We start from the raw sequence: 21,082 nt of genomic DNA on the forward strand, positions 1-21,082 counted from the left end.
TGTTACAAAAAAAGCAAAAGTTGGTTTGGGGAAGCTATGGTTCAATTTGACATTTAACCAGACCATTAAGAATATTTTGAATATTTTAAAAATCCTTAATTATGCAAACTTTTCAAATAATTAAATTAATTACATTATTATGAGAGAAATTAAACAAGGGATTAATTCCACGGACTTTGGGCCAAATCCTGACCTTTTTTAAAGTCAATGGCAACACTCCCATTGATTTCAGTGAGGCCAGATTTACACCCTGCAAGTGGTCCCATTGACATATGGCACTACGGTCTGGTGCATAAAGTTAAGCAGATACATAAATCTTTCCAGAATCAAAGCTTTTCTGTGGACTCTTAGAATTACAATTAAAGATCTCCCAGGGAATCAGTCTTTTAAAAGCAAATTACTAGTGAAAAATAAAGGAAAATTAAATCAGAAATTGTGTTATTAGTAGCATATAAGATTTGGAACAAAACCCCAGAAATTCAGAGCAGAGGCTGAACCTATGACACTAACTGTTGTAGGCTGAATTCTATGTCATGTTTTTCATCCAAATGTAGTGTTCAACTCTGAAAGGTTCTGTGCACTCAAACCCAGTCCAGCAAAACACTTTTAATACTGAGTCTGAGAATGGTCCCATTGACATCAGTGGGAATACTCATGTAGTTAAGTGTTTTGCTGGGTTGGACTAGAGTGTTCAGTGCCTTTAAGGAATTGAGCCTTTATTGGGCATTGTTTCTGTTTGTATTGCCTGATATAGCCTTTGCTTCTCATTCATTAAATTACATGGTCAGTAGGGAATTTTGAAAATTGCTACCGTGCATATACATCTTTCCATTTTAAGTTGCCATTTTAATTGAATATTTCAGAGCTTTCCAGTGAGTGGGTGAATTTTTGTATACACTGAATTACCTAGGGGAAAATATCATTTTAAACATATAATGTAAGACTTAATTCTGGATTTTCATGTTTGAATAATTTTAGTATTTCTATTAACATTGATAGAGGTTTAGTATACTCAGTTGTAAGGGAATGGGCTGTGGGAGAGGATAAGACAGCAGAAGAGAAGCGAGATTAGAGGGAGAGAGCCAAAAGTGGTTGCTGAGATACAAAGCGCCGCTGAAAGACAGTTGTGTTTCTGTAAGTGGTGGGAGGATGGAGAAGAGGTCCCATGAATACAAGAAACCTGGGTTGTTGTTTTTTTTTAATTAATATATTCAAAATGATAGCAAAAGAGTGTTTACATTTGTTCACATTCATATAGTGAAAGGATACCTTGCATAAATATCCAACTACTCTGTCATGGTATAATTCCCCACTCTGAACCTTAGCGTCCAAAAGATGAGGTACCAGCATGAATTCCTCTAAGCTCAATTACCAGCTTAGTACTTGTAGCGCTGCCACCAACCAGGAATTCCAGTGCCTGGTACACTCTGGTCCCAAAAACTTGCCAAGAACAGACCAAGACCAGAACCTCTGATCTTAACAAAGGAAAGTAAACCTTTCCCCTTTACATTCTCCCAGCTTCCCTCTGGTCCCTGGAAGATCACTGTGATTCAACTCCTTGAATCTTAAACAGGAGAGAAAATGCCTCCCTCCTCTCCTCTCCGAGAGAGAAAGTAATCCTGACACAGAGAGAAATAGCCTTCTTCCCCTTCCCTCCTTCTCCCGACATCCTGTGAATCCAGACCAGTTCCCTGGGTCTCAACACCAGAATCACAAAAACAATCAGGTTCTTAAACAAGAAAAACTTTAATTAAAGAAGAAAAAGTAAAAATTATCTTTGTAAATTTAAGATGGATTAAGGTACGGTTTTTTTTACTATAGGCACTGGGAAACCTCCTACCCTAAGTATTCAAGTCAAATTAAAATCCTTCAGGCAAATAGAAATTTGAACTCTCAACCAATCCACAATTCTACTCCACCAATGCACATTAATCTTCACAAGACATTTCAAAAGAAAACATAAGCCTATACTGCCTTATCTAGCTAGTATTCATTTTAAACTATAAGACTGTATTGGAGAGATTGGAGAAAACCTGGTTGCACGTCGGTCACTCTCAGACCCAGAGAAAAACACCAAAAACTAAGAACCATCAAAACTTCCTCCCTCAAGATTGAAGTATCCTGTCCCATGATTGGTCCTCTGGTCGTGACAGCCAGGCTTACTGAAACTTGTTAACCTTACAGTCAAAAGAGATATAAAGACTTCGCTCTATTAACTCTAATCTGTTTATACACGCTCAAATTGTTTTTAAAGATTTTTGTATAAATGTAATAAGAGCCATACTGAAAAAAATAAGTCAAGCCTGCCATTGTATGCATGCAGAGGTCCTGTACATGTGGATTGGTATGCTAATTTCTGAGAAATATCTTATGGTTTGTCCAATAGACATAGGCATGCAAGAGGGTGGTATGGCAGTAGCTGTTGAATACTAACTGGTCCTGTGACCACTAGTGTGCACTAAAAGTTCTAGTGCACTCTGACCTGCGTTTAAAAGCAGGAAGGTCAGAGTCACTAGAACTGCTAGGCTTGTCTCACTGCAACAGTTGCTTGAGTTAGTACACTCAGTTACTGCACTAAAGATATGGTACTTGAAATAAGAGGACCAACTTCAAACAGCACTGGAGTTACACATTGATTTGATTAGGGACATAGATGGATAGCAGAGTGATTGGATTAGCTGCTGCTGATTGTTGTAATTTGAGCGTGTGCATCCTCGCGCATTAAAGCTAGGCATACATTACTTCAGGCTTAACTTCTACGTCACTCCTGACAGTCAGCTAGTAAGGTGGGTAGCATAAACATACTCAAAGGTGGAAAGGGGTCCTCTTACATTAAGCTAACAATGTATCACTCATGGTGCTGTGTGCTTTGCATTTAAAGTGTATAAATAGATCTGTGACAACTTGAAGAATTTATTAGAAGATTTTTAAATAATTAGAAATCCTGAATCCTTTCTGAACAGTTGGTGACAGACACCAAGCACTCCCAGCTATCTCCGTGACCACCACTGATGTCTGGGAAACTAACAATGCATTGCGTCACTCCAGAAAACACCATTTAGCCACATGATGTAGAGGCTCTTACTACAACATCCACAACAGATGGAATCAAAGCTTCAGGGAACATATCCGATATGCACAGCAACACTGGGCCTGGCAGTCTTGCTTATACTCACACAACTACTATTAATTTGATAAATATATTTCTCAGATAGTGGCACTCTATGGCACCCGCATGGCCACAATATGCCCAAATTTATGCGACGGAACACGCTCTCAGCTCGTCCACTCACGCCCCTTCTCTACCTACACTAGATTGATGGACAATCTTCATCATTGGACCCATGGAAGGAGACATGGAAAAAATTCACAGTGGTGATTTTCAAGCTTCACCCCACACATCAACTCAGCCTGACCAATCTACACGCGGAGTCCATCTTTCTAGACAACGCGTGCAAACTAAGTGACGGTCACATTAACACCACCTATGTGAAAACCTACTGACCGCTATGCCTACTTCATCCTCTCAGCTTCCATCCACGGGCACATCACACGATCCATGTCTAAGCCAAGCACTGAGGTTACACACTATGGCTCTAACCCTCGGACAGAACAACACTACAAAATTCTCAAAGCATTACCAAACTACAATACCCGCATGAGGAAATGAGGAAACAGATCAACGAGCCAACGTGTACCCAGAGCCTCCTACTGAAGAAAACCCAACTGAAAGCAAATCTAAGTGACTCAACTGGCCATCACATCAGCCCAGCCTAAAACACCCTCCAACGCATCATCATGGGGGGAATCTACAACTCATCTGGCAACGATCCCACACTTGCCAGGCTTGGGTGGCAGCCAATCCTTGCCACAGAACACTCGCCAACCTGAAACGTATTCTCACCAGCAACTGCAACTGCACATAGTAGCGTCTAGCTCAGGACCAATCCATGCAACAAACCCGAATGCAATCTGCCCCATATCTACACGGCGACACTCATCACAGGACCTTAACAGAATAGCCACACCATCACGGTTCATCACCTCCGCTCCAACAATGTAGTTATGACACATACAGCAGCAATACCCTCTGCTATGTAACACGCAAACTGGACAGTCTCTTAATGAAAAGGCATAAATGGACACAAATCAGATATAGATGGCAATATTACACAAAAATGTGTACGAAGCATTCAACCTCCTGGGCCACATAAGCAGACCTTTAAGGGTGGCCTCCTGCAGCAAAAAACTTCAGACCCAGACTTCAAAGAGAAACGCTGACTTTCAATTCATCGCAAATTTGGACACCAATCACTCGGGTTGAACAAAGACTGTGAATGGCTTCCACTTACAGAACAGTTTCTCCTGCTTGGTTTCACACCTCACTGCTAGGAACAGGGCTATCCTCCTGATTAACTAACTCGTTACCTAGCTCTGCAGCAATATATACCTGCCCCTGGAAATTTCCACTACATTCATCTGACGAAGTGGGTATTCACCCACGAAAGCTCATGATCCAAAACGTCTGTTAGTCTATAAGGTGCCACAGGATTCTCTGCTGCTTTTTCTGAACAGTACACACTCTACTTGTACCAAGTCTTGGATGTTAGTGAGATTTTTTTTTAAATATTTAAACTGAGATATAATGTAAGGAAAAGGTATTCAGGTAACTTTTGGAAGTATTTTTAAAACGTATTAGTTATTTTTTCTCTTTTCTTCCAAGGTCCATGTTGTGGAACTCATGGTATTATTATGAGTTGGGTAAAACCTTGCAATGGGTTAAAACTTCATTCAAACTGATGATTGAATGCGCCCTTCATTTAAGATAGTTGTAAGAGATATTTAAGGGGCCAAACCTAAAACAAGGCCAAATAGAGTGTGCCTGGAAACCAGCACCAGGTGGGCGGGAGATTCCACTTGGTATTATGATCAAATAGGTGGATGTGGATGTCTGTGAGGGAAAGCAGAACACACACACGCTGAGCACAGATGAGAACAGAGAAAGAGAAAGAGTCAAAAAGCAAGCAAGTCCAGCAAGAGCCTGTGAGCATAGGGTGAAATGGGAAAAGTTAGAGAGATTCTTGGCATATTGGCTAAAGAGGCTTGGGGCTATAAACTGAGAAACTGCTTCTCTTTCTTTTGGTTCTTCATTCTTTTGTTGAAGGAGGACTTTGTATAGTCCTTATAAATAAACAAGATTGCATCAAAGAATACTAGGGCGACCAGATGTCCCGATTTTGGGGTCTTTTTCTTATATAGGCTCCTATTACCCACACCTTCATCCCAATTTTTCACACTTGCTGTATGGTCACTCTAAAGAATACTAGTCTCCATTAATTTCTGCTTCCAAGTAGAATGTCCCCAGGGCCCTGAAATTTGACTATCTGCTCAGGTCAAAGATGGACAACAGAATTAAGCGAATTGGCATTATAGGAAGAAAAAATAGGAAAAAATGGACCAAATCAGTTTTTAAAAACTTCTTAAAATATTTCTGTAATAGTAGTTCTAACATTAACAGATGACATGATACTATGGTGTGGCATAAAGGTTTTGTTGGCACTTGCTTGGAATGACTAGTGTAATTCACTTACGGCATTGTTCATATGTAATGCAACCATCCCAAACTGATGTCAGTGAAGAGTCAGATAATGAGTGTAGTTCCACTGAAAATTTTTATACTATATCATTACTTATTCTCTATATAGTTATAACACACACACAATAGTATATGCCATATAATATTTGATTGACTATTCACATACATTACTTTATTTATCTTTTATTTTCTAGAGTAGGTGCAAGCATTGAACTCTTTTCTGCATTAAATACTATACAAGAGCATACTTTTATATTATGTTAAGCTTCTTTATACTTATTTGATTATGATCCTCATAAAAATGAAATTAACCTGCTGCTTCTAACTAGCTACAGTATTTCTCTATCTCTGTGCTGTTACAACGAACTGCTTCTTCACATCTTCACACACTTCCTGTTACGACATTCATGACTCAATGGTATTACTAGAAATCTCACTTTTTGCAGACATGCTTATTTATGTTATGCTAACAGAGGATCTTGTGTCTGTGACTAAACAGCAGAGTTCCTATAGCTAGTAGAAGAACAGCATGTCCAAGGATTGAAATCCAGCAACCTTCCACGGACACTGACAGGTATCCCATTGGATAATAGCTGGCCTATTCTTGAAGTAGTGACTATTAGATATTGTACCTTTTGTATTTCTCTTGTTATTTGCTAAGTGTTTTTAGAAGTAGTGAAAGCTTGATATGATCACAAAAGTTGCATTAAAACCCCTTCCATAGTGCACATTTATACTTCTTTTTCTTCAGTTTTTTGTTACAAGGACATATTAACTACTTTTGAAATTTTAACAAACTGATTTTAACTGGCCTACTACTATAACCTACTTTTTATGTATTGTGCACAGTAAAATTAATATTGCACATGGGATGGCAGCTAAAATATGGGAAGAACGTCCAATCGTTTTGAGAAATAGTGAGATGTCTGTGTGCATACACTGACAGCTTTTATGATTATACACTCTTGTTTGCCTCCTAAAAGTCTTTCTGTACAAATGCACTTGGATAAATTACTATTTATTCATTTGATGAAGATTCTACTTTTTACTTGTTAAGAAAAGTAACATTCATTTTTGAATAATTAAAAATTAGAAATGGTAACTTTGTGTATCAAAAAAACTATTAACTTTGGACATTCCCAGAATATGAGCATGAACCAATGCACATAAGTTAGTAGTTAACTCAAGGCATTGTAACCCTTCAAATTAAATGCTAGTGAACAGAATTTACAATTATAACTGTAAACTAGGGGTGACTTTCCTTATAACATCTTGGTAATTCTAAATTTTGGCCTTTTAAAGTGTTTATTTTAAACTTAGAATAGCCAGAGTGCTGTTCTACATGGTGCCTTACAGAAAGCTGAAACTTTGTCAATGTGATGGATATGCTTGGTTAAGATGTAAACACCTACTGATCCATTCTTCCATCAGTGTGTGGGAGAATTATATGCACAAATCTCCCACACGCTGATAAGAGAATAGAACACCTAAAGTGAATGTTCTTTGCCAGTAGAGACAGAAGTATGGTGACGTAGGTAGTACTAAAGGAGAAGTGGGAGGCCATACTGACATTTCATTAGATTTAAAAATGAAAACCTTTGCACAAAGTCTATTGGTGATGCAAAGGAGTTTCAAAACACTTTAAGTAATACTGTGGGTGTTGGATAGCTTTAACTTTGACTATCTATTTTTCCCCTTTAAAATGGCTTTCAGTAGTTCATATGCAATAAATTATTGGATAGGATTTTTAAAAGCACCTTAGTTACTCAGGCACTCATGTCCCACTGAAAGTCAATTGACAGTAGGACTTACGCCTCTAAGTCACTTAGGGGTTTTAAAAAATTTCATCCATCCACTGTTATGCCAGATTGTGACCAATACAGCGATATATTATAGGTGATGTGGAGCTGCATTTCTGCAGCTGGTTCTTTGGATGGCATTGTATCTCTTCTGCAAATTACAGCATGTGCACCCCTTCTGAAGAGGGTGCAAGGACCAGGCACTGCCTGATCCCAGACAGCAAACCCAACTCCTACAGTGGGCAGAGACTGCCTCTTTTACAGAGATGAGCACGGAAGCAGCACTAGTTCTACAAGGGTTTTCTCACTCCCTTAGTATAAGAACTCCTATTGTGCTTGGCCCCACTGTGGAAGTCAGAAGGAAGAGAGACAGATGTTCCTTGTGCCAACTCCTTCTCTTTCCCACCTGCACAAGGACTAGGCAGAGTCTGGCTTCAGTCAAGCACTGTTTTTATAATTCACGTCTAGGGGGGAATTGCTTTTCTCAGAATTTATTTCTGTAACCAGAGAAAGCTTATTTTTTCACCACCATGTGGATGCTTGACTCCCTTACTCCTTTGTAGCACTGAACTCCTTCTTTAAATGGTTATCTAAGCTAAGCAACATCTACTACAAAGCTGAGGTTACACTTCTTTGTTTATCCTCAATGTTAAAGAAGCGAGACAGTGGATGTTTTGGCTGATCAAGCTTCCCATTCAGAAACAGAATTGATAGAGCCAGAAGAAGACATGAGGTAATCTTTGTGCTTTTGTGCCAGGCTAGTTTTACTTCTACCCTGATTGTCAGTGCCTTCAGTTTATAGTTACTATTATGTGTCTCATTGTGGTGTGTTTTGTTTGTTGGGAGCTTTAGAAGTAGGGTAATGGTGACTGGCATTATTCTGGACCTGTCTGGGGGAATTTCATTTTGTTTTCTACGAATTCAGTTATACCTCATGGAAGGTGCGAACAGACATTCATTTTAATAACCCTTTTATCAAAGCACTCAGCAAAGTTAGCAGCCCTAGAGAAAACTTTGCTCTGCCTCAGTACTGGCTTTTATAAAAATAATGCTGTTAATAACGTAAGACTCTTCATAATGAGGCTGCCTGCAGTCTCTCTCTCTATTTAAAATACTAATTAAAACTTGACTTTTTGTTACATTTAATCACCATTCAGTCACTCTTCTTATTAACCATCTTCATTGTAAAATACAGGACTTAGCTGTAGGAAGAGCCTTAAAAGGTACTATTAGGTTAAGAGTTTGTAATTCTGTCGAGATTCCATCAACTCCATTGGAGGTGTGTGAGGTACAAATGATTACAGATTCAGCCCAACTAATATGTACAACCTAGTTTTAAAATTTAAAATAGATGTGTATAATTAAGGAAGTTGCTAGCCAACTTTTTCCCCTTTGCAAGCAAAAGGATCAGACTATGACGTGAGATAGAAAAGTACTACAGAAATCCAATAATTATTTCAGTACAAATGAAGGTGAATCCTACAAATTATTTTGCACTATATCTTAATTTAGTCAGCTGTTTTGGAACCTCTTATTTTCTTTTGCCCATCTTTTCCTTTCACATCTCAATTTTTTCCTCTTTCTGTCATTACATTGGTACCATACATTAGATCAAGAAAACAGGAAGATAACTTTTACCAGAGACAAATCTGATGTTACCCTGTGGGACATCTGAATGTGTACTTTGATAGTGGTACTAGGGGTCTCTATTAACCAGAACATTGAGTACTACAGCTTTATGAAGCCATCCTTAATGTCCTTTGTTTCTGAAGTTAAGTCTTAGAGCTGACATCAACATACTGTAATTAGATCAGATATAGCTTGTAAAATATTTACTGTGGGCCTTATCCTGCAAACCCTTGTTCATATGAATAGTGCTAATGAAGCTAATGTAATCAGTAAGAACTACTTATATGAGCGAGAATGCAGAACCAGGCAACTTATTAACATCAACTAGGCTTAATATTCTCAAATCAAATCGATTTTTCCTTCAATGTTTGGTGCACTGGTGTAGTTGGTTAACAAAATAATAGTGTTTTGCTGAGAAATTGCCTGGAAACAGATTATAGCATGGAAAGTCATTATTGAGACACAGAAAACACTTTAGCCCATTTATCCAGAGTTTTGGATAAGAGACCGCATACATCTATAAATACTGTATGTTATCAAGAAGCGAACTCAGAAAAGTTACCAAAGTGTATTTAACAATGATTTTTCTCCAAATCAATACCAAGCAGCATATTTTATAACTAACAGAACAGTTAAAGGTCAACTGAGCTGCTTTTTGACTAACATTACAGGAATTGTGAAGCACCAGATAGACAGCCATATCAAAGATCCAGATCAACAGAACAGCGTCCTGTGCTAGAGCGGACCAACTCCCGCTCCCGATCCACAGAGCGTCCTGACTCAAACCTCATGAGGTCGATGCCTTCATTAATGACTGGAAGATCTGCCCCTCCTTCACCTGCCTTATCGAGGTGAAACAGACAAATCAATCAGACTAATTCCCTTTGCCCCACCAACTCACATTTTATTTTCCCAGTAGCTAATTGGTATCGCCTTCCATCTTTGGCTGATCACTAGTAGCAGTAGATACTAACCCTGTCAGTGCCAACACACTATTTATATTCTCTTGTGGATATAATGGTGTGGCTGCCATTGTAATTTGTTTACTAACGTATTTAACTACATTTGTTTTGTGATTTCTCATTTATCAGGAATCCTGGGTGATTTCTCACATAAAGCACCTCATAACTATTATGTTCTTATCTTACAGAATGAGAAATTGTTTGTGTTCATCAGACATCGCTTATGGAACAACCATCATAACAACATCAAATGAAACTATTTTTTTTTTAAAAAGTTTCTTTAAATGGATTGTACTAACGTTGTGTATTAACCACTGTTTTCTCTGACTACATTTTACTGTGCCATAGTCTGTTTTGTACCCATTTAAGTACATTATATTACTACTGATAAAGAATTTTGCCAATTTATGTAAACTCCCTTTAGTGCAACTACAGTAAAGGAAGTACGACTATATGTGCAGCCAGTTTGGTCGAGTAGGAAGTTGAATGAATCATCACCTCATATTAAGATTGTAAAATATATTCCTTGGCTTTCTGATAGTGAAAGCTAATTATATCAAGAACCAAATCGTGATGTCATTTCTCTCTATTTTACTTCTTTTTTACATAGTCCAACCCAAAGCTTAACTGAATATAACGTAATAAGGATCTTAGCATGTGGCCCCTAGATCGTTTTATATGTATGTGTGTATATAATAAAAGCGCACATGCACATACATGAATACATACACACAGAAAATATGCAGAGTCAGCTACACAAATACATTATGTGTCAATATTTAGCCTTATTTTGGCTTTTTTCTTCAGACAGAGTTTTCTCTGTTTAATTGTCAGCTAGTCCTTTTATGAAAAAAGACAGCAGTACCATTACAGTACCTCAAAGGTCCTAAGTGCACCAACATTTTCATAGTCATTGTATTAGCTCTGTAGGTATCTAAGGATGAATGTGACTTTAAAAGGGCATGTTTTGTTTTGATGTGTGTTCTGTAGGTCACATCCTCGAACTGGGTCTGTCCAAACAAGCCCATCAAGTACTCCAGTAGCAGGACGAAGGGGCAGGCAGCTACCGCAGCTCCCACCAAAGGGGACATTGGAAAGAAGTAAGTGATTTTTTTTTTGTGACTTCAGAATTGGTTGTGGATTGCTAAAATGAAGCGGGGATTGGTTATTATTTACTGCCTTTCTTTTGGAATTAAAACCTAAATGTCTTGAGTTTTTCCTGTGTAGAACCAGAATTTGCCAATAGTTTTGTGTTTTGTACCATCCACCATTTCTTTCAAAGTCAGTCTAACATCTAATGCCACTTGAATTAAACTAATCTATACTATCAATACAATTCAATAAACAGAGACCAAAGTGGACTATGTATTGACTCAATTCTGTTCCCATTGAAGTTGATGTACATTTTGCACTAACTTCAACAGAAGCAGAAGCTCCTATATCAGTTGCTTTGCATTTTGTTGATAAAACTCTGGTGTAATGAATGTGTTTCATAAAATGTCCAATCTTGAAAGGTTCTGAGTGCCCACTGTCTTCCCTGGTGTTGAGAATGTAGAATCCTTTCTAGGATCAGGATTAGTGTGTGGTAGAATAGTAGTACAAAGCTCCTATGCTAACAGCAATAAAGGAAAAATCTCACAAGTACAAAGGATGATTAGCTCATGCATAAATATAGATATCACTCTTGACACAGAAGAAACAGAAAAAAGGTCATCATTTTTAACAACAAAAATAAATACCAGCAAGATGTTTGGTGATGCATATTTTATGGATACTGTCAATACTGTTCCTCTGAATGCCTCATGAAAGCATTGTTCAGTAGACAAAACATTTTCAGGAATCTTCAAAATCATAGGAAAAAAACTACATTTTTGGCATCAAATATATTTTCAGCTTTTCTATTGATTGTATATAGACGCGCTTTGCAAAATCAGTCTAAATGCCCAGGCATTCTCCTTTTTTTCTCCTTATGAAGATGTGTGTTATACCTTTTGTAAAAGTGCTGTTGTTTTTAACCCCTATTCTTTGGTTCCCTTTTTTGTTTTATTTTTATTCTCCCTAGACAATGGAGACAAGGAGATAGAACCTTATGAAGGTCTGTACATAAAAGAGGGTTTGTTTTCTGCTTGAAAGTCTTTTTGGGAGGCTGTATAAGCAAAAATAAACCCAACTGCAATTGATGTTGCTTGATTGCTTAGACTTTTATTAGGTCAGTGGAAGAATTTGTGTGATAATTATTCACTCATGTGTTTTGTAGTTCATAAATTGTACAGTGGTCAGCCCTAAAAATGTAGAATTTTGCTTTAGATAACTATCTAAATATGGCCACAGTTGAGCAAAGTAATTAAGCATGTGCCTAACTTTAAGCATATAAGTAGTCACATTGCATTAAATGAGACCACTTCATGTGCTTAAAGTTAGACACGTGCTTTAGTACCTTACAGACTCAGACTGTATATGATTCCTTAGATAGTATAGGAAATATTGAGGCCTGATCCTGCACAAATGTACATGAGTTGTCCTACTGAAGTCAGCTGGACTACTCATGTGCATGAAGTTAAACACATGTATTACTGTTTTCAGTATCAAGATCTTAGGCGTTATTCAAATTTAAGGACTACAGTAGTCCTATGAATTTCAGTTGGGCTTCTCAGTGTGCTTAATGTTAAGCCTGTACATACATCTTTATGGGATTGAGGCATTAGTGTTCACATGTAACATTATTTTGTTGTCTAAAGCAATTGCTGAATTTTAAGTCACACCCATTGGACCGAGAAGTAAAAATTCCCGAATCAAGGTAGTCTTAAAACAAAAAGCAATAAGAATTTTGCTAAAAATTAATCTCCCCACAGAAGTGAAAAATATTTCATAGAATTAATGCCAGCTTTGATACTCAGTTTGCTTCATGACAAACCAGAAGATATCAATTGCAGTCCTTTTTTATGTCACTGAGGGTCTATACATATCTGTCTCAACAGATTTTTTATTTAGTGTTTATGGTGTTTATTTCAATTTTGGAATCAGACTCTCTGGATCATTACCCTAGTGTGTACTTTTCTGCAGTGTCTTTTGTGTTGTGAAAATGCATATATCACAGTTAAATATAGTCTAGCTATCCCAGGAGATAATATACAACATGACGCCTGTGCCGTTGTTCACTATGTTTGTATGTTCTATCCTTTTTCCCAACCCTTTGTCTGTGTTATCTATTTAGATTGCAAGCTTTTGCGGCTGAGGCTGGCTATTAGTCTGAGTTTATACAGGGCCTACTACAACGGGGCCCTATACTCAGTCAGCTCCTGGGCACTACCATGATAAATACATTTTTAAAGATTATAATATTTGTTTATGAGAAATCTAGAGTTGTTGGCTGTACTAATATATGAAACACTACACTGATGGTTTCAAAGGATGAAGTGGTAATTTGTTATTATGAATATCAATCTAAAAAGTAAATTTTTCTGAAGATTTGGGTTACAGAGAACTGTAAAGTATATAGATATCGGAGTTTAATATACAATCAAAGTATGATCATACATACAGGCCACAATGGCTCGACCTATGGCATTTTAAATTTTATATATATATATATTTTCTATAAGATGTGAAGAAAAAGTATAAATGTAATTAAAGGGAATATGTAGAATAAATATAAATATTTTACTTTTATATACCCTAGCTTATCTGCCATAACTTTCAGCTGTGCAATCTTTGTCTCAATATTCTACATAGTTTTTTTTCATATGGTAATTCAGGAGCCAGGTAACTCCATTTTGTGACTCATTATATGCAGTTACTAGTAAGTAACCTCTGACTGCGATTCAATGAAATTATGATTACTATGCTGTCATTCTGTGTGGGTTGATCGCAAAGGAAGATTGCATTTTACAAAAAAAAATGGATATAATTTTAAGTATGTGGATTATGTCCCAAAATATTGCTGTTGTTACAACAACAACAAAAGAATGCAAGATTCTGATGATGCTCAGACTGAAAACCAGTGGAACCCAGAACACTGACCACAATGGAAGAGTTATTTAATGAATAAATAATTAACAAAACTGAGTAGAACATTGAGACAAAAAGAACAGCATTAAAGGCAATAGCAAGTAAAACTGAAAGTTGTCAGGAATTCTGCAGATTATTATTTATCATTATAAGTAGTGCGATAGGTATGCAGAGACCTCAGTCAGGCTCAGATGCCCGTGCTAGGTATTGTACTAACACATGCTCAGAATTGGTCTGTAAAAGTGAGGTAAATGTGGCTAGAAACAAGGCAAACTTTCCCATGATTTAAAGAAAATGACTGTAAAATATAGGATTGAGTACTGTATGTGGAATATGCTGTATTATATAACTTCCTTGCATTTTAAAAGCCAACATTTTAGCTTTGACCAGTTGAAGTTCAAATGTTAATGTAACAAAAGAGATAATTTCAAATGTATCAGAGGGTAACAAACAGAGTTATTCTATGTCATCTCTGTGTTTTACTAGAAGGAAAGAGGTTTAAAAAATAGAGCATGTTCTGTACTCATTTCAGGGTCAGACACTATTACACGTGTCTGAAAGACAAATAGTAAAAGTGCTGTGATTCTAGATGGGAAAAAATAAGCTATTCACAGCTCCCCAATCTGGGTCCCCTTTTGTTGTAGCTGAGAACTCAGTTTTTAGTGTGGAACAGCCTGAAAGCTTGCTTTAAACTATGTTGACTACATGTGGCAGCGAGAGGCCGATCCATTCTCAAGAGCATAGTGGGGAATCTGCAGTTAGTTAGACCTGCCACATTTATGACCATATTTATGATTGTGTTGATGAACCAGTACAAAAGTGTTGTACTGCAGTGAAGTGTCTGGATCTAGAAGGTGTTTTGTTTGTTCGTTTGTGTGCTTTTTAAGTATATAATATTTCAAGGGCATTTTCAAACTAGAAAACACTATTTTTTATGTTGGATCCTTTCTCATTTTTAGGCATATTCTCAATATTTTGTTTTGGGGTTTAGCTACACAACTCCTTTTAGCATTAAGTGGAGCTACACAGCTAAAACTGTGTGTTCTGAGCTGAAAATATACCTCCTACAATTTTATAATGATGTTGGAGACATCAAAAGCTTATTAACAGTGAATGTTTACAACTATTACTAATCTAAGAGGAGGAAACTAAGAGGTTTTACTTTATATGTTGCTGAAATGCAAGTCTTGGTTCTACTTGGCTTTGGAACAAGGCTAAATTCAGTAACTGCCTGCAGTCTATATTTTAAATATAAACCCCATGAAATTACTTTTAAAACTATTTCAAATATCGGACTTCTTGACTTCCCATATTTTAGACCTGTCTGCTACATTCAATTATAGCAATAAGACTTTCCACTTCTAAAGATTTTGAACCACTTTGAAGTGATTGATGCTTCACTCATTATTCTCCAAAGAAGTCATAAATTATTCATAATCTTCTGTGTTTTAATTTGTAAATAATTATTAAGATCTATACTACATTGAAATTATAATAGTACTGGTAGCAACATCTATAGTTAAAGTTTCATAATACTTTCTGTTGTAAGATCCCATTTTCAATTGCTAATAATGTCACCAAACTTTAAGTGTTGGGGCAGAAATTTTCCATGTTTGCTCTCTGTCTCAGGCTGATTTGCAAAAACTACTGTCCAGCTATTTCTTTGAAGAGCTCTAATCCCTCCATGCTATAGAGGAGGGACCTGAAATTTAGCAGAGGGATAGTGTGAGGGCAATTCCTTTTTCTGTCCTTATGAAAAACCACTCAGATTTATCCAAGTTCTAAGTCTGTGAGCATCGTCCTTTACATATGTTCAGTATAACCTTTAGAGTAGGGATACTAAAATGTCTGAACATTCCATGTGCCTTAAACCTTTTCCAGCCCAACAGGAGCTCATTACATGCCAACTGCACTGAGTATATGCCCATCCTCTACTGAACATCCTATTGTTAAGCATAGTGCATGAACACCAGATGGGAGATGCAATAGCTTTAGTTCAGGAATCAGCAACTTTGGCACATGGCCCAGCAGGGTAATCCACTGGTGGACTGGGACAGTTTGTTTACCTGCAGTGTCCACAGGTTTGGCTGATCGCAGCTCCTAATGGCCGTGGTTCACCGTTCCAGGCCAATGGGGGCTGCAGGAAGCAGTAGCCAGCACATCCCTCAGCCTGCATGGCTTCCCACAGCCCCCATTGGCCTGGAAGGGTGAACCGCCTGAAATCTGATTAGGTTCAACAAGGACAAGTGCAGAGTCCCACACTTAGGATGGAAGAATCCCATGCACCACTACAGGCTGGGGTAAGCAGCAGTTCTGCAGAAAATTACCTGGGGATTACAGTGAACGAGAAGCTGGATATGAGTTAGCAGTGTGCCCTTGTTGCCAAGAATGCTAACAGAATATTGGGCTGTTTTAGTAGGAGCATTGCCAGCAGATCGAGGGAAGTGATTATTCCCCTCTATTTGGCACTAGAGAGGCCACACCTGGAGTATTGCATCCAGTTTTGGTCCCCTCACTACACAAAGGATGTGGACAAATTGGAGAGAGTCCCGAGGAGGGTTGGCGCACATGACTTTACAAGGAGAGGCAGAGGGAACTGGGATTGTTTAGTCTGCAGAAGAGAAGAGTGAGGGGGGATTTGATAGCAGCCTTCGACTGCCTGAAAGGGGATTCCAAAGAGGATGGAGCTAGGCTGTTCTCAGTTGTAGCAGATGACAGAACAAGAAGTAATGGACTCAAGTTGCACTGGGGGAGGTCTAGGTTGGATATTAGGAAACACTAGGTTGGATATTAGGAGGGTGGTGAAGCACTAAAATGGATGGCCTAGGGAGGTTGTGGAATCTCCATCCTTAGAGGTTTTTAATGCCTGGCTTGACAAAGCTCTGGCTGGGGTGATTTAGTTGGTGTTGGTTCTGCTTTGAGCAGGAGATTGGACTAGATGACCTCCTGAGGTGTCTTCCAACCCTAATATTCTATAATCCTCTAGAGTAGAGGTCTCCTCTAAGTTTTAGGTCTGACCTGGAACCAGCTTAGACCCAAGCCCATCCAACCTAAGAGGGTCAGGTTGTTTTCTGACCCAATCCTGAGCCTTCCTCCTGAACCTGAGTCAGCTCTACTGCTGCCATCTCATGCCTATGGGATCAGCTCTCCTCTTCCTGCCCATGACGTGGGCAAAACAGTGGCTGTGTGCCCTGCTTGTGATGTTTGTCACATCCTGCTGCACTGTGCGCGCTGTAGAGTGAGAGGTGCTCTGACTCACCAGCACACTGTCTCCAGAGCACGCACAACATAGCAAGGTGGCGTTGCAGGGTCAGGGCACGCAGCTGATGTGGTGACAGCCTCAAAGACAGAAGGAGGGAAGCCAACCCAAGCCTGAGATGGTCCATTTGTTTTCACATCCAACTCAGCTCACAAGTAGTTGGGTTCTTTTGGGTTCAGGGTGGGTTGCAGGTTCTACTCCAGGCTGGGAATTAAACTCTGAATTCCTGATTCCCAGTATTTCTCTGCTATCAATTAGTTGTATAAAATACTGGCAAAGAGTGTGTTGCATTCTCTGTAGTGTTGGTTACTACTTTAATTCAATCTATAGAGGTCAGTGCTATGAACCTAAAGGTGTTGTGTACCCTACTGATGACCAATGATAATCAATATGGGTCCATATGATGGAATTTCTGGTTTTTCAGTTGCTCTTAACAATAAGGGTGAAGAAAAGAGGGAAATTACCTACAAAGTTGAAAAATAATTTTAAAAGAACATTAAGGTTGCAAAGTCAAATACTCAGAAGTTAGGGAAAAGACATGTTAAGGTTGTTCATGTAATTTTAATTTGTCTTCCTTGCATATATGAACTGTGATACAGCCTTTAATTACATACCATTCTGCCACCCCGTCTCTCCTTGGACAAGTCACTTAGGGCTTGTCTACATATGTAATTATTTCTGATTAACCATTCTTAATTAACTCCATGTGTGGACATTCTCATTCCACATAGAGTTAATCTGGGATAAAGTGCACATTACTGTGGTCCAGTTTACACCACCTTATTTCCTTGCACCTGCTACCTTGATTATTGCCAGAAGTTCAGAGAGGAGAGTAGCTCAGTTATAATATGCTTCCAGTCTGCTCCTGTGGTAGTAAAACAATGCACTTCCCCTTGCTTGGAACTTGTGACAGCCCACAGTTGAGTCCTGTATTAGCATCCTTGGGTACCAATCACATTCTAGCTCAGTTCTGCAAACCTTTAGTGGAACTAGTCTTGTATTTCCATTAACACAGCCATAGCAGACCTAATTCTGCTCCCATTTAAATCAGTTTTTCTGCTGACTACAATGTGCTATTAATGAGGGCCGGCTCTAGGTTTTTTGCCACCCCAAGCAAAAAAATTTTTAGCTGCCCCCCATCCCAGCCCTGGGCTCCTCCCTGCACCCCCCTGCTGCCCCAGCTCTCTCCCTCCCCCACCCACAACCCCCTGCCACCCCCAGCCCTGGGCTCCCCCCCCCCCCCACCCAGTGTCCCCCCAACCCTCCTGCTGCCTAGCCCTGGCTCGCCCCCACACCACACACCTCTTCACCCTCCTTCGCACCACAGCCCTGGGTCACTGCAGTAACTCGCTCCTAGGGCGGGTCATTTAGCAGAGGATTTTGATGTGCCACAAAACACAGGACAGTGATTTGGGTCCCATATGGTTACAGAGCTGCAGAAGTGGAACAATTTGCCCGCTTGTGTGATTGGAGGATATCTGGATGCATATTTTATAAGAAAAAACTGTCCTCCATAATGAGGAAAGTTGAGGTGCCTTTATTATCTTTTGTTCCACTCTTTCTTTCTATGGGGAATTTGCCAATGCAATATCACTGTCTTCCTTTTATAAACAAACAAACAAAAAAAAAGGCAATGGCTGTTGAAAATAGCAATTCCAGTCCTAATAACACTGGGAAGCATTTCTGCTCAATTTTATCCTACTTTTTCTACAGCAAGTTACAGTGGAATCAGTATATTTGATTTGGGAGAAATGAAGTAACAGCTGCCCAAACTGAGCTTGAGCAACTTGCCTGAATTTTGAGTGTTCAAATCTGGAAGGCAGTGCAGGTGGGGGGGGGGAGGGAAGGCTGTGGGCTCCGGTGGGAGCACGGCAGCATGTATGCAGCAGCATGTCTGGAGCTGCATGGAGCAGACACGCTGGTCTGAGTGGCACGGTAAGGGGTTAGGGAGTTGGAGAGGGTAGGGGGTCGGGGTGGGGCAGGTCAAGGGACAGGAGCAGGTTTGGGTGGATTGGGCGGAGGTTCAGGCGGGCAGGCAGGAGAAGGGGGGGTTGGATGGGTTCAGAGGTCCAGGGGGGCAGTCAGGGGACAGGCAGTGGTTGGATAGGCATGGGAGTCCCAGGGGTTTGTCAGGGGAACAGGTAGAGGGTGGGGTCCTGGGGGCAGTTGGGGAGAAGGGAGGCTCAGGAGGGGGCAGTTGGGGCGGGGTCCCGGGAGGAGAAGGGAGGCTTAGATAGGTTGTGGGATCCTGGGGCAGTTTAGGGCAGGGTCCTAGGACGCAGGTGATCAGACAGGGGCAGGGAGGGGATGGGTTGGGGTTTCTGTGGGGGACAGTCGGAGGGAGTGGATGGTGGGCAGGGTGGCAGGGTGGGGCTTCTCTCCCCCTAGAGTGTCCTGTGTTTTGAATGTTAAAATATGGTCTCCCTACCATTCACAGTACATTGCTGCAAGTGGTCCCCCCTCCTTCCTTTCCAGTTGGTGGTGGCCAAGGGAATGCTGGGAAATGTAGTTCTTTCCCTGCTCCAGGGCTGGCTCTATAGGCAGGGAGCTAACGAAGGAACTACATCTCCCAGAGCCCCCTGTTGGTTCTCAGCTTCCCTGCCGCCCCTGCAAATGGGCTGCCCCAAGCTGGTGACTAGAGCCGCCCCTGCTATTAGTAATCTTAAATACCGTAACTTTATTGTAGAATTCTAGAGAAAAATCTAAGCACCCATCTATTTCCATTATACTGACACTACTTATTGTCTAAATATTCATATTAATGCCTTGGTATCAGTAATTTTAAGTTATGAGTACAAACTAGAAAATCCCAATATCTAGGGATTCAGTATACTGGTTAGTTGCACAATATATTTACAGGTAAAATTATAATAAACCTATGTAGTAGTGGAATCATTAACAAAGAATTAGAAACACAACATCACACTCGGTGAGGAAGCAAAATACAAATATTTCTTTTAAAATTGTGTAAGAAACTGTCAATAAGTAACAGAAAAATGTAATGTTAAAAATATGTTAAAACAAACCAAATAAATTAATTGCATTAAAAAATGTGGGTTTATGAAAGGATAAGTGTCCAACTCAACATGCTTTTTCTCTATCTACTGTAGTTACTATGGTCACAGATATTTTGTATAGGAAGAGTTCTGGTTCTTTTTTTATATGTACTCACTGGTACATTAAATAGATCAAATAAGATTTATATTTTATGTTGTTTATCTCATAATAATATACTATCTTATGTTGTCTTTACTGACTCTTTTGCACTTTTTCAGATGGCAGTAAATCTACATATACTTATACTAGCACTTTCATTTTAATTGTAGTTCCTAAAGAAAAGTGAATTGAGTTAATGTTTTCGTTGAATTCTAGGTTTTCTGAAATTCAGCTAACTTCCTGTTTTGTTACAAATTGATCATCATCTTCCTTTTTTTTTTCCTTTGCAATTGGCTGAACTTGGGGGAGGGGAGGCATTATTTTCACATTGCTCTTTGGGGGCATATGCAGGTAACTCAAATTCTTACTGACGATCTGCCCACATATTTAAATCAGCTGTTCACTGATTGGAGGATTGTTGCAAGAAAAAACAAAACAAAACTAGAGTGGATGCTTTTACTTTAGATCTTTAAAGCTTATGCTGTGTCTGCTTTTCTCTGCTTCAATATTATTGTCTGCTTTTCTATGCATCACTAATTAATTCAGAAAACACCAGGTCAGGAATATTAAGGGCCACATCCTACCTTGTTTTCTTGCACAAAGCTTTCATTGAAATAAATGAAAGTCATGCATAAAAAAGAAAAACAGGATTTGGTGCTACTAGAACTAGGTG

The 21,082-nt window shown here is 39.2% G+C and overlaps 1 protein-coding gene across 22 annotated transcripts in view; it reads left to right on the forward strand.

The window, feature by feature from the left end:
* The window catches only part of RIMS2 (regulating synaptic membrane exocytosis 2), an 848,125-nt gene that overhangs the window by 657,995 nt on the left and 169,048 nt on the right, over nucleotides 1-21,082 (forward strand). For 9 of the 22 annotated variants that reach the window (XM_075063163.1, XM_075063164.1, XM_075063165.1 and 6 more), the window contains 3 exons: nucleotides 9,696-9,875; nucleotides 10,977-11,086; nucleotides 12,049-12,081. In XM_075063163.1, coding sequence (XP_074919264.1) covers nucleotides 9,696-9,875; nucleotides 10,977-11,086; nucleotides 12,049-12,081 — 323 coding nt within the window. The remainder of the gene's footprint in view (nucleotides 1-9,695; nucleotides 9,876-10,976; nucleotides 11,087-12,048; nucleotides 12,082-21,082) is intronic. The other 13 variants (XM_075063174.1, XM_075063172.1, XM_075063173.1 and 10 more) reach the window with 2 other exon arrangements.

Source organism: Chelonoidis abingdonii, chromosome 2, assembly GCF_003597395.2.
Source record: "Chelonoidis abingdonii isolate Lonesome George chromosome 2, CheloAbing_2.0, whole genome shotgun sequence".
Lineage (NCBI taxonomy): Eukaryota > Metazoa > Chordata > Testudines > Testudinidae > Chelonoidis > Chelonoidis abingdonii.